Below are 11,616 nucleotides of genomic sequence, written 5' to 3'. Positions count from 1 at the left end.
TCTCGATTCGAAAACCAAATCCTTGGCAGTTGGAGCCGATTCTGAATTAATTTGCGTCGCCTTGGTTGACCAATGAATCGGTATACTAGAGCCAATTTGGAAAACCAGTCAGCAGTGGCTCATACCGTACCGATTCGAAAACCTTAGGCCGCAATTTGGCCGATCTTGTCACAACTTGAAATCGATTTAGAAACCGAGTTAAGAGGTTCAGTCGAATCTTTCCAGATGTGGAATCGATTTGTTTCAATCGTATAAATTACGGAGTCACAGAAATTAACGAGGGGGACGTTGTGAGCAGCGGCAAAGGCCGTGGCCTTAGTTTCATACCCGGTACTCAGTCAGTATATATGTGAGCTTATTTATGTAATTTATACAATATATTTTATATATTGTTTGGTATCGCTGTTCGCAAAAGACGCAATTTGATTTGTTGCCAACAAAAATTTCATAAAAATCGGTCGAGCCGTTTGGTATATTTTTATATACATATATTCGATTTCCATTTTTCTTTATATTTTGTATTTACTTCCGTCTCTTTTTTTTCTATTCTCACAGCAACACCAGCTATTTTCTCTCGCTCTCTTCCGCCAAATGGCGTACACTGAACGGGTTACAGTGTGGATGTGTGAGGGAGAGAGAGACAGAGAGAGAGAGAGAATGAGATTTCTCAGTTAAACATTAGCTTAAAATCCTATATCCCATGTATTTTGCTTCCAGAAGATTGTCCTGTGAATACTGAAAGCAAGATATTCGTTAATATTCGTAAAATTATCCCTAATACATTCTACAATACATACCTAACACGCTCGAGAATACTCTTCCCATCCAATAAAAGGTCCCATAAAAAATTCCATTTCAATGTCAGGGAATAACAGCTACTTAGTTGGTCATAAGGTTATCTCGAAACAATAACTGATGTTACAACCAGTTTTAGATAGAAAGATAGCCATTGATAGAGATTGGAAATGCATGGTTTGATGTATTTTATAAATTAATTTATTCAGAGTGCTTTCTTGGGGATCGGATCAAACAATTGAAACAGCGTAATATCATATTCGCATGTGTGACAGGGGCAGGACCAGGAGACGGGAAAGGTGTACAAGTGGGCGGCCGGGCTATGGGAAGAAGCTCAGGAGTCAAGACAACACAGAAACATTCTAGCCAGCGTGAGCCAGCTAGGCACACACATTATTTTTAGATATATATATATATGTGTAAAATTATAGTTGGAATACTTTTAGCTTGCGGGTAGTATAAGTTACATAAGATAGATTCGCCTATAGAATGTAAGATTTGCTGACAGCTTAAGTTGCGTTTTGTAGTGTAGTGTAGATAAATGGCTGATAGAGAAATGCATGAAGTGTTACTGGAATGTCCATGTGTCCATCGCTCACACACAACATTGAAATTAGAAATTAAAAATCTATAGAAATTAAATATATAATCTTAAAACGAATAACCTCGTTTCATAATCGAAAGAAAGTAAATGTATGCTGCTGTTGCTGCTGCTGCTATTGCTCCTGGTTTAGCCCGAATCCGCGCCAACGCATCAACTCTGGCCTTAAACTACAAGTGGATCATTGAGTTCTGCCCGTCGTTTCCACTTAGCGCTTCTCCAGCTTGGCCTTCAGGCTAGCGGGCATCTCTGGGGGTGGTGGGCGGGGAATGCCCAGAGCAACCTTGACACCATCATAGATGAACCATTGCAGAGCGGTCAGGGTACCGATCATAATGATACGTGGAGTCAGGCCGTTCCACATGCCACTGAAGCCGAGGGACTTGGCCACGCTCACAGCGCTGGCACCCTTGCTCTGGTTCAGCTTGGACACGACCACATCAGCGGGATGCGATACGATGGCGCAGAACACACCAGCAATGTAGCCAGCGGCAAAGGTGACGACCAGCTGCTCACCCTTTGAGCACTCAACGCGGGGCTTGGGAACCACATACCTGGCAGGAAAAGGAGCAGGATAAAACATTGATTGGGAGGGATTCTCCAACACTTTCTAGTTTCAGACTCACTTGTAAAGCAGCTCAACGGTGCGCTCAAAGCAAGCGAACTTCATCATGGTGTATGGGATTTGACGCATCCACAATGGCACCAGACCCTTGTAGAAGGCATTAATACCCTCGTCCTTAAGCATCTTGGGCACCGCCTCGCGGAAGGTGTTGGCAAATCCGGGCACAGTCTGGATCTTAACCTTGGCAGCCTCGAACGGAGCCAGGGCAATATCGGCGAAGAACTCCGCTGATGCAGAGGCGGCCAGATACAGCGAGGTGCGGTACAGATAGGAATTCTCCTCGCCAAGCAGATTGGCATACTTTACCTTGAACAACTCGTACAGGCCGAACTTGCAGAGACCCTACAGACACCAGACAGAAGACATAGCCAGAAAGGTAATTAACCTCCATTGAGTATTGGGTTATCAGCTGCTGTTGCGTGGCTGCTTTTGTCTTGGTCACGTTTCCGTGATTAGAGGGTTGCGTAACCGGCAGACTTACCTGAGCAGAGTAGCCCAGCAGAGTGGGGAACCAGCCCTTGGCCAGACCGCGGGCGCCCTCCTCGGCAACGGTGACCTTGAAGCCATGGAACAGATTCTTGTATTTCGCCTGATCAACCTGCAGGCGGCACTTGACCAAATCCAGGGGCACCACAAAGGTGTGTGTGGTTCCGCAGCTGAGAATTCCACCGATTCCGCACAGGGCAAAGTATTTGTTGCTACCGAACTCGCACGAATCAACGGTCGCGGCAGCTGCACTTATCTGACGGGCATGCACCGGCTCGAGGTCCAGTTCGTGGGAGGAGGTCACAGCGGGAGCACCCTCGCACTGGACTTGGCCCAAGGGGCTGCGGAACGGAGAGTTCTTGGCAGTTTCATAGAAGGTCGAGAACATGGTAGTAGCTCTTGTTTTTGTTGGATTGCAGCTGCGGTGAGAGGTGAGCTGCAGGAAGAGGAAGAAATTCCGCTCTCAATTAGTGTTCAAAGACATGTGCTTATCTAATTCAATCAGCTGCTCTGCACTGTCTTTAGCCCCTTTTCTGTGCGCCGTGGCCAACACTTTTCTAGGTTACATAACGTCGTGCCAAGAATTTTCAGCGGCGCGGTCCGAACGGCAAACGTAAATTTCACTTACGACAGAAAAATCTGGGCCAAAGGAGAGGGTCTACAAAAAATTTTGATCTGCCCAATATTTTTTTTACAGATTTGAGTTTGATTAAAGATGCTTATGCAATTTTTCCCTTGATTTTTCGCACTTACAATTCGTCAGCAACCTTGTCGGCCGGCCCGTGGATTTTAGCTGGAGAACAGTGGGACCGCGGATTTATCGTTAACATATGCCGCCCGCCCTTCAGAAATATACCAAAATATACCGTCTCATTTTAAAAATATACAGTAAATATACTGACGAATTCAAGTTCTATTACGCATATTCCTCGATTTTGATATTCCATGGAAAATTACTAGCTAAATAGAACCCCAGCCCGGTCCACATAATTGTATCCTATTAATGAATCAATTTTCTACTTAATTGGCTTATTCTAAATACTTGAGTTTGCTTGTTTTTACCTCAATATTAGTTCCTCAACAACAATATAGTCTCTCGTATGAACCGTATGAAAAACCGAACTTAGCCCACTTAACCCCCCTCTATTTAAACAACGACTTGAATTAAATGGCGGCAAATATTACTGATTGGAAATTCTTCTTGTAGATTCATGCCATCTTCCTCTGAACTTAAAAAACCCACCATTTATTTTTCACCTGAACTGCGCTAAAAGGTTTGCCTTAAAAAGGGTTTAGCGAAAAAGTTAATTCTCAATTCTACGCGTTTTCTCGGTACATGAGTCTGGCCCATACAAATTTAATGTTGGCGCAGCTTTTGTACATGGAATGGGGCAAATTGTTGTGAACAGGTTAAAAGACAGCTTTCTCCGATTAAGAGAGAGCGAAAAAACAACTGCTTATGGGAACGAACTGAATAAGTTCAACTTAACCCACTTGACGCACCATTCAAAAACAAAAGTTTAAAGAAGTGAACGGCTTAAGTCGATTCCAGTGGTCCGCAATGGGTTAATCTTCATTTTTTCTCGTGACCGGATTATATTGCTCAATTTTGAAATGCGGCTTGGCACGAAAAGCTAGCTAAAAGCGTCAGCACTGAAAATATAATTTTATTAGTCAATCTAATCAGTGTGCTACAAGATTGGCTCATTTGATGTGCTCCTTTTCGTCACAAAGTAAGGGAAAAAGCTGACCTGACGAGCAAATGTGATTTTTTACCGTTTGTTAGAGGACCAGAAGGAAGCGTCTCCGACAACACAAGGTATTTTTATTCTTGATCAGCATCAATAGCCGAGTCTGTCCGCCCACCTTCATGAGCTCCTAGACCTCCCAGAATCTTATGATTTCACACTAAATCCGGGATTCTTTTTGTATTTCTTAGAAAATGTATGATTTCTACGCGTCCCTACACGAATTCTACGCCTACATGCTGCGTCGGCGCCATCTGTTGGTTGTTACATTAATTCTACACAACACAAAACGATGCCGCACTTGCGCGCAATATTTTAATAGAAAGGTAAGAGGTGTACAAATGGAAATTTAAAACAGAATTTTTAAAATGAAAATAGCTTTAGCGGCTTTATAGGCAAATTTGAAATACCATATAGCTAAAATCCAATACAAAAAGATATGAATGGCCGATATGTAACTTGTCAATTGCTTGCAAAATTTTCTCTCTCTCTTAAGTTGTTTTCTTCCATTCTCTCTATGCTGTTTATTCACCTGATCGAGTCAAAGCTCTAAGCCTGGGTGTGCTTTTGTCAAAGTGCTTTCGCCTTGCTTTGTTGCGTTTGTTATACCCGATACACAAAATGAGTATTGGGGTGTATTAGATTTGTAGTGAAAATGGATGTGTGTAACGTCCAGAAACGATTCTGACCGCATAAAGTATACTTGCACAAATCTCAGAAACTATTAAGGCTAGAGCAACCAAATTTGGTATCCACACTCCTGTTAGATCTCACTATAAAACGTATATCTCAAAATTTCGCCCCACCCCAGACTGATTTTCTGTCTCTCTCTAACGCACTCTTTGTCACGTCGTTTAATATTCGCGTCGTCTGCCGGCGGAGAGCCATACTGACTAAATATCGGGTATAAATGTAGAGTTGCGGTCTCCTCAGCAACTCACAACGTTCCCCCTCGTTTTTGTTTTGTGTTGCTGCTGTTGTCCGCTTCGCCATGGTATAAATATAGAAGGTAGGGTAAAGCTCAGAGACAGCCAAAATTGATCAACAATGGTTATTTGCAAAGTCGGAGCGTAAGGAGTTTGACTTTAGCTACTGTATAAGCTGACCAAATGCCTTTGGTTCTTTGATAACCAGATATTACGGCTACTTGGGTAAACACTAAAAGCCGAAAACATGGCATGCAAGCCGGCCACAGAGGAGCGCGAAGACCATACCTCATAGATGGGATACCATGGGATTTGTCATCTGGCAGCGAGCAGAACAGTTTGATTTGTTGTGGCAAAGAAAAACCAGCCTTGCCCCAAGCAAGACGTATGCGCGCGCGTCGTGATCTGCAAAAGCTACAGAAAAGCGAGTTTGGTTCGTTGCGCGTTCGCACACGCGCGCTCTGTCTCTCTTCGCTTGGCCCCAATAGTTGGCCAACGAGCTGGACCTGCGCACTTCGCGGCTAATTTTCAACTTAAGAAGTGAACAGCAACAAAATCAAGCAAATAATTGAGTAATTAAAGCTAAATGTAAGAAATGAGTGCTTCCATGCAAAGTGCTTGTTTGTGTGTATTTTTTTTTATCTGTGTAACGGTCTGCTAACTGGAATTGGATCTACTAAGAGAAATATTGAATCAAAGTGGTGTATTAAATTGATTGAGGAATTGCTTGGAAAGCTTAAGAAGCGGCATCGGATTGTGCTTAACGGATTGTTTTGTTCGAATAGCTGGGTTGGGTAGGGGAAGTTGATGCGGAAAATTCAGCGACAAAAATGGTATATTCTTGTAGTATGTATGTATCTTTGGTATCATAAAAGAAAGTTTGAGTCCTCGACTCAATTTCGATCGATCGGAAAAAGAGAAAACGGAATATAAAAAGTAGATTTGAACACTTCAGGGAACATTCCTATAACCTTACATCATCAAAACGTTAAAAAGAAAACAAGACTGTATCATAATATATCATTCGTCCACCAAAGATTCCTACAGTGTGCCATATACATGGGTATCATCACAATCACAAACTGTCAACGCAAAATGGAATAAGAAATCCCTATTGAATTACTAAATAGGATGTGATCAACTACGATGATTTATCAATGAATATCAAATTACAAATGATCTCATAAGATTATCTCATTTTCATCTACATAACCCATGTGAAACCAAGCAAATAACAATGTTCCCTATGCACATTCTGAATATCCCAATTCTTGATCTTCTTCAATGAAATTTACTAAATATTACGATAGTTGTAAAGAAGTATATCTAGAATACTTGGCTCGTAATAATAATAACTATATTAGATATGGCATTTCCCATTGGTGAACTGTTCAACTTTCCAAATGAAATTCAAAACCGCATATGGGCATCGGGCATCGGGCATCGGGCATCATTGGATTCCAAAAATTCCTCCGTCAGTTCCCGTTCACAACTCTCAACCGAAAAGAAGTGGAGAAGCAGCTGAAAAACCAATCAGCGCCAGTCGCCAACTAGTTAACCAACAACAAAAATTGGCAACTTCCTTCAGTTGGGCGCCAAGTCATTAGCCAGCCTCTTTGAGGTGGAGGCCCACTCGGAGTACCGCTATGACTAGACAGGCCTTGCCTTGCCTTGGCTTGTCCATATATTTTGTATGCAACCATTAGCCGCCGCATCCACAACACACAACACACAACACACACACACAGATACACAGATCATATGAGGATCGGGGGAAAGGGACTTGGGAGCTGGGACCTGGGACCTGAGGCCTGAGGCCTGGGACTTGGCGACGTTTGCTTTGGGGCCCCTTCACTTTTTGCTGGTTTTTTTTTCGTGGTCGGATGAAAAAGTTGCCGCAGCAAGTGCAATTCGCCATTCGCGATTCGCATTCCGCTGGCCGAAAGTATCTTTGGAGTTTTGCATCTTGCGTCTGTCTGCGGTGCTTAACTGTAAATTGAGGCATGTGCCGCGGTGCCCCTGTGCCTGTGCCCCTACCACCGCCATACCTCCTTCTCTCTGAGGTGCTCTCTGGCGCTGCTCTCTTCTGCTCTTTCTTTTGTTTGTCAAGTTCAATGTGCGTTGACAATTTTCCATTTCCAAATGGGCGATGTTTTTCACTTTGATTGTTTCTGTATCTATTTTATTATAGTGCGAGTATCTCTAGCCAAGCTGCTTTTTGCACTTTCAAAAACATACACACACACACACGCACACGTCAGCACACACGGTCCCAGTTGTCATTGTATTTGTGCAGCTTTGCGTGTATTTTAATTTATTTTAAATCGAACCGCTATTTAAATTTCATCAAGAAAAAAGGCAAACACTATGTTTTTCAACCCGGAACCCAATTGTGAACTTAATCAGTCAGTCGTCCGTCGCGTCGCCCTGATCGCGGTGCTGCGTGTGGATGTTTTCCCGAAAATGTATCTTTCCATCTTCATCGAAAACGCAATGCATAAATCACAGATAGATAGATAGAAAGAAAGAAGAGAAGGCAGGAAAAGCACACCATCTTCTTCGTTTTTTGTTAGTTTTGTGAAAGCGCAAGTCGTTTGGCTGTATCTGTGTGCAGCGTAATTTTTACACTTTTACCAACGAGCGAAAGACGTAGTGCCTGCATACTTGTAGATACTTTTTACATACGAGTACGGGTACGAGTACGGGTACGAGTACGAGCACTCGTACAAGTGTACGCTCATGCTCATAAGCATCTTTTCTCTATTACCCACGTACAGACATGATTCGTTTGTTGTTGTCTTTAAGCCGCTTAATTGAAAGTCTTGACTTGACTTATGACTTGGCCGAAGAAAAAGCCAACACAGAGTTGAAAATGGAAAATGCTTTTGGCCGCAGCAAAGAGTGAAATTCAACAAAAATACGACTATCATAATTTAATAATCTATATTGGAGTGGCCCGAGTGGAGTGACTTTTTAGGCTTTCCTAAAAGCAATTCAAATTAAATATTTTCAAAAATATACTTCTCAGATGAAATGATATAATACATACGAGTAACCCATCAAAAAGAGCTCAAAAGGTATCTAATCCAAAGGATCTGAGCTTATCTGTGAACGTGAAAGTGGCGCAAAAATCAACAGAAATCAACAGAATTCACTTCAAGCCACAAACATATTACTAAATAAGGTAAGGCAACAAGTTAATAAAATAATCTTTTCATTGATTACTCTTTGTACCCTGTATGTATCCGTACCTAAAAGACAGAATGTGGTATTAAGCTATGAATTCTTTGGTGTCAATGGATAAATCGAGACGGGTAGCCAAGTAGTGCTGGCGCTACCTGATAATACAGCTTTTAATAATACAATTTATAGATCATTCAACAATCTTTGGCAGTTTTCCTTAGTAACTGTAACTAAAACTGAATAGCGGGTATCACATAGTCGCAATACAATTTTTGCCTACTTTTTTTTTGTTAATTTTTTTTCAGTTCCATTTGTTAACTTGTTTGTGATGTCTATTAACGGCATTCAGACAGCGCCTCTGGCTGTGAGCTCATGCCAAGATATTCTAACATAAACTTGTTTAGTGATTCATTTTTAGAGCTCGTCTTTTGGTTCGGTTTTGGTTGTTTTGCATATTTTAGCATGCAGTTTTGGAGTTTTTGTTTCAAATATTCGTATTTAATTTGAGATTAGATTGCTCAACATTCAGCATTTCCCGGCCGCTCTCTCTGGGTCTGGGTCTGGGGCTGGGGCTGGGTATAGCCATGGCGCTGGTGTCTTTCCAAGTCGTTGCACATCTTTGACGCAACTTGTCAGTCAGTCTGTCAATGTCAAGGTTGCTGCTGTTGAGGTTGCCGTTTTGTTAAACATTTTTGATATTTGTTTTAAAATAAATATAAAACGCCCGTGCAGCCGGCTGCCAATTGAAGCTCAACACTTCTCAAGTGGAACGAACGCCCCGTCGCACCTCGTTTTTGGCATTTTGTAATTGCTTCATTTTTCGGACCGAACAAAGCATATTTTTCCAAATTAAATAAGTGTTGCGAGCAATTAGCTAAGGCCTAAGCCGCCACATGAAGATGGGAAGATGAACGATAAAGATAAAGATGGAAATGGAAATGTGATGATGTATTTGTTAAGTCTTTAGTTGAATGAAAGGCAAGTACAAGTGGAATTTTCTGTGGCACTCTTCAATATTTGCAGTTCTTAACGCCGTTCGTTATTAATTACCTTTATCGAAAGATCCATCTGGCCCCGAGCTGCTCTTTAAGTCTTTATTACAGCCAACAAAGTATGAAATACATCATCTCTTTCAAGGCTATGATTAGTATCAATAATTGTGTCATCGGCCATCTAGAGAAGCATCTATCAACATCTACCCAATGGCACCGTCAGCTCTAGACGTATCATCATCCATGTAGAGGGCTATGAAATTGTTTATTAATTAATAAACCATTAGGACAGACCTACAATACAGTTGAAAGCAGAAATCAGAAAGCAGAAAGCAAAGCAAAGAATATTTATCGATACCGTTTGGTTTCTTTTTCTAAGAATTTGCCCCAAAGCCACCGAAAACCGTTAAGCATTTCACCTGAAACTACAGTCACAGTGGTTAAGAAAAAAAAAACTATCATAAATTTGACTTTTAAATGATAATAAAACATTTTTATGCGTCTTTTATGTGTGAAAATGATGCAGAAAGGCATAAAAATAAACGAGACCACGATACTACGATACCACGAGACCACGAGACCAGGAGCTCTGGCTACAGTTAGCCAGATGCCAAGTGGCTATATATAGTACGTGTATTCCCCAAAGAAACCATCAAGTTAAAATAATACGTAATTACGAGAGAGACCTACACAATACCTACAGCACATGCTTACCATTCTTCTACGAACTCAACTCTCTTTGGGGCCCCTTCCAGTAGTTAGTACCTTTGGATCATGACTTAGAGAAATGTGTGACTTTGGAGTGAGATGACACCGGGTTGGGGTGGTGCCGGGCCAGCGGAGGAGAGGAGGGGAGACAGAGAGAAACTGAATCGAAACTACTGCTGGAAGACTACACTTGTAGAACAATAAGACGCACCACACACACACACACACACACACACAGCAGACGGCGGACAGGGGAAAACTGCCCAAGTAGCTGAAACGACGGGGGGTCACTGAACCCTCGGACTCTTCAAATATACCTTACACTAAGCCACTAACAAAAGCCCCCCTCCTCCCCGAAAACTATGATGGAGCGTTATTTAGTTGACCAGTTTTGTGAATGGCTTTCATTTATCTTGGCCTGGAATTGACGAAACACAAAATTATAATGGCCTGAAGATCATAAAACTTGCTAATATGGGTAATTTGAGTATTTTGTTGTTGTGTGGTATTATGTCACATGCTTATGCGGGGGGTGTGGGATCAAATGGAGGATCAGAATGAATCAGTTTTGCTGGTTTTTTTTGGATGGAACCATTTTTCGTATATTTTTGGTATATTTATGGTGTAATTTTCCTGTATTTGTTTATTTTCTTTCCATATTGCGTTGCTTTGCTTGCTTCTTGGGCGCTTTCTCAAAAATTCTGTGCAAATTGAGCTATAATTCATAACACTCTGGGAAATGAGCACTCTCGGGTTGGCCGTGGCCCGAGAATATCCGGCAACTAAACCGCTTCCAATAACTGTAAACAACTTGACAAACCTCAAACATTATTGTTCTGTTCCCATTTGTCGCTGGCTGGCTGCAAGCTGGAGGCAAGCTCATTCACCTGCCCCTCGCTGCTGGCTGACCCACTCGCCGGCCATTGATGGAGCATCCACATCAGACGAGGCGATGGCATGGCACACATACGAGAACTTGTACACCATACGGCGTACACCATACACCATACACCGTACACCGTACCATACCATGACATGCCATGGATCTCATTGTGTACTCGCATCGGGCGATGGTTAAGTTAATCGTCCAGCGTTCTCATTACGTTGGCTGGCTATTTCCGCACCTACTTAGGCGCCGCGCATGTCTAACCGTAAATCCCTATTGACCCGTATTGCTCAACCGTAATGCATGACCGCACATATCCTCCACTTTCAAGTCTCCGCCAAGAGCCCATTGCACAGGGCTGATTTGTAACCTGATAAATGTTACAATTGTTTCCTTTGCTCTTCTTTCGAGCCCACATACGGGCACGGTGTGTATGCACGATTGTTTCTCGGGTATTTTTGTTTCCTCTTCTCCTACACTTGGCAATTTGGCCTTTTCATTAGCTTCAATTTCAATTTGCGCACCACACTCTGTTTTATTTTTCCGTTTCGGTCGTTTTTGCCAGTTTTGCTTTGGCTTTTCTTGGCTCAAGCCAAGAAAAAACTTGTTTATGGTGTTGTGCAGCTCCTACAAGAATGTGGAAAGCAAAAAAAAATCGGAAAACGT

The 11,616-nt window shown here is 42.2% G+C and overlaps 2 protein-coding genes across 4 annotated transcripts in view; one reads left to right on the top strand and one right to left on the bottom strand.

Annotated features, from left to right (window-relative positions):
- Nucleotides 1–973: 973 nt before the first annotated feature.
- On the bottom strand, nt 974–3,368 carry Mpcp2 (Mitochondrial phosphate carrier protein 2). Its single transcript, XM_015187551.2, has 4 exons — nt 3,261–3,368; nt 2,503–2,943; nt 2,023–2,363; nt 974–1,950 (listed from the first exon to the last, which is right to left on the bottom strand). The coding sequence occupies exons 2-4, from the start codon at nt 2,893–2,895 to the stop codon at nt 1,605–1,607; spliced, it is 1,080 nt and encodes a 359-aa protein (XP_015043037.1). The 5' UTR covers nt 2,896–2,943; nt 3,261–3,368; the 3' UTR covers nt 974–1,604.
- Nucleotides 3,369–4,044: 676 nt separating this feature from the next.
- bbg (big bang) overlaps nt 4,045–11,616 on the top strand; it is a 119,353-nt gene continuing 111,781 nt past the window's right edge. For 2 of the 3 annotated variants that reach the window (XM_015187546.2, XM_015187547.2), the window contains exon 1: nt 8,210–8,365. The gene's annotated coding sequence lies outside the window, so the exon portion shown is untranslated. Of the gene's footprint in view, nt 4,327–4,446; nt 4,582–8,209; nt 8,366–11,616 lie in introns of those variants that run through there. The other variant, XM_033385086.1, reaches the window with a different exon arrangement.

This window comes from Drosophila pseudoobscura, chromosome X (assembly GCF_009870125.1).
Source record: "Drosophila pseudoobscura strain MV-25-SWS-2005 chromosome X, UCI_Dpse_MV25, whole genome shotgun sequence".
Classification (NCBI taxonomy): domain Eukaryota; kingdom Metazoa; phylum Arthropoda; class Insecta; order Diptera; family Drosophilidae; genus Drosophila; species Drosophila pseudoobscura.
This window is presented reverse-complemented; position numbering and strand designations above follow the sequence as displayed.

Coding starts and splice junctions, on each gene's coding strand:
- Mpcp2 (XM_015187551.2), bottom strand. CDS start 2,895: ATGTTCTCGACCTTCTATGAAACTGCCAAGAACTCTCCGTTCCGCAGC. Junction 2,364..2,502: donor TGCTGGGCTACTCTGCTCAG/GTAAGTCTGCCG, acceptor TGGTGTCTGTAG/GGTCTCTGCAAGTTCGGCCT. Junction 1,951..2,022: donor ACCGTTGAGCTGCTTTACAA/GTGAGTCTGAAA, acceptor TTTTCCTGCCAG/GTATGTGGTTCCCAAGCCCC.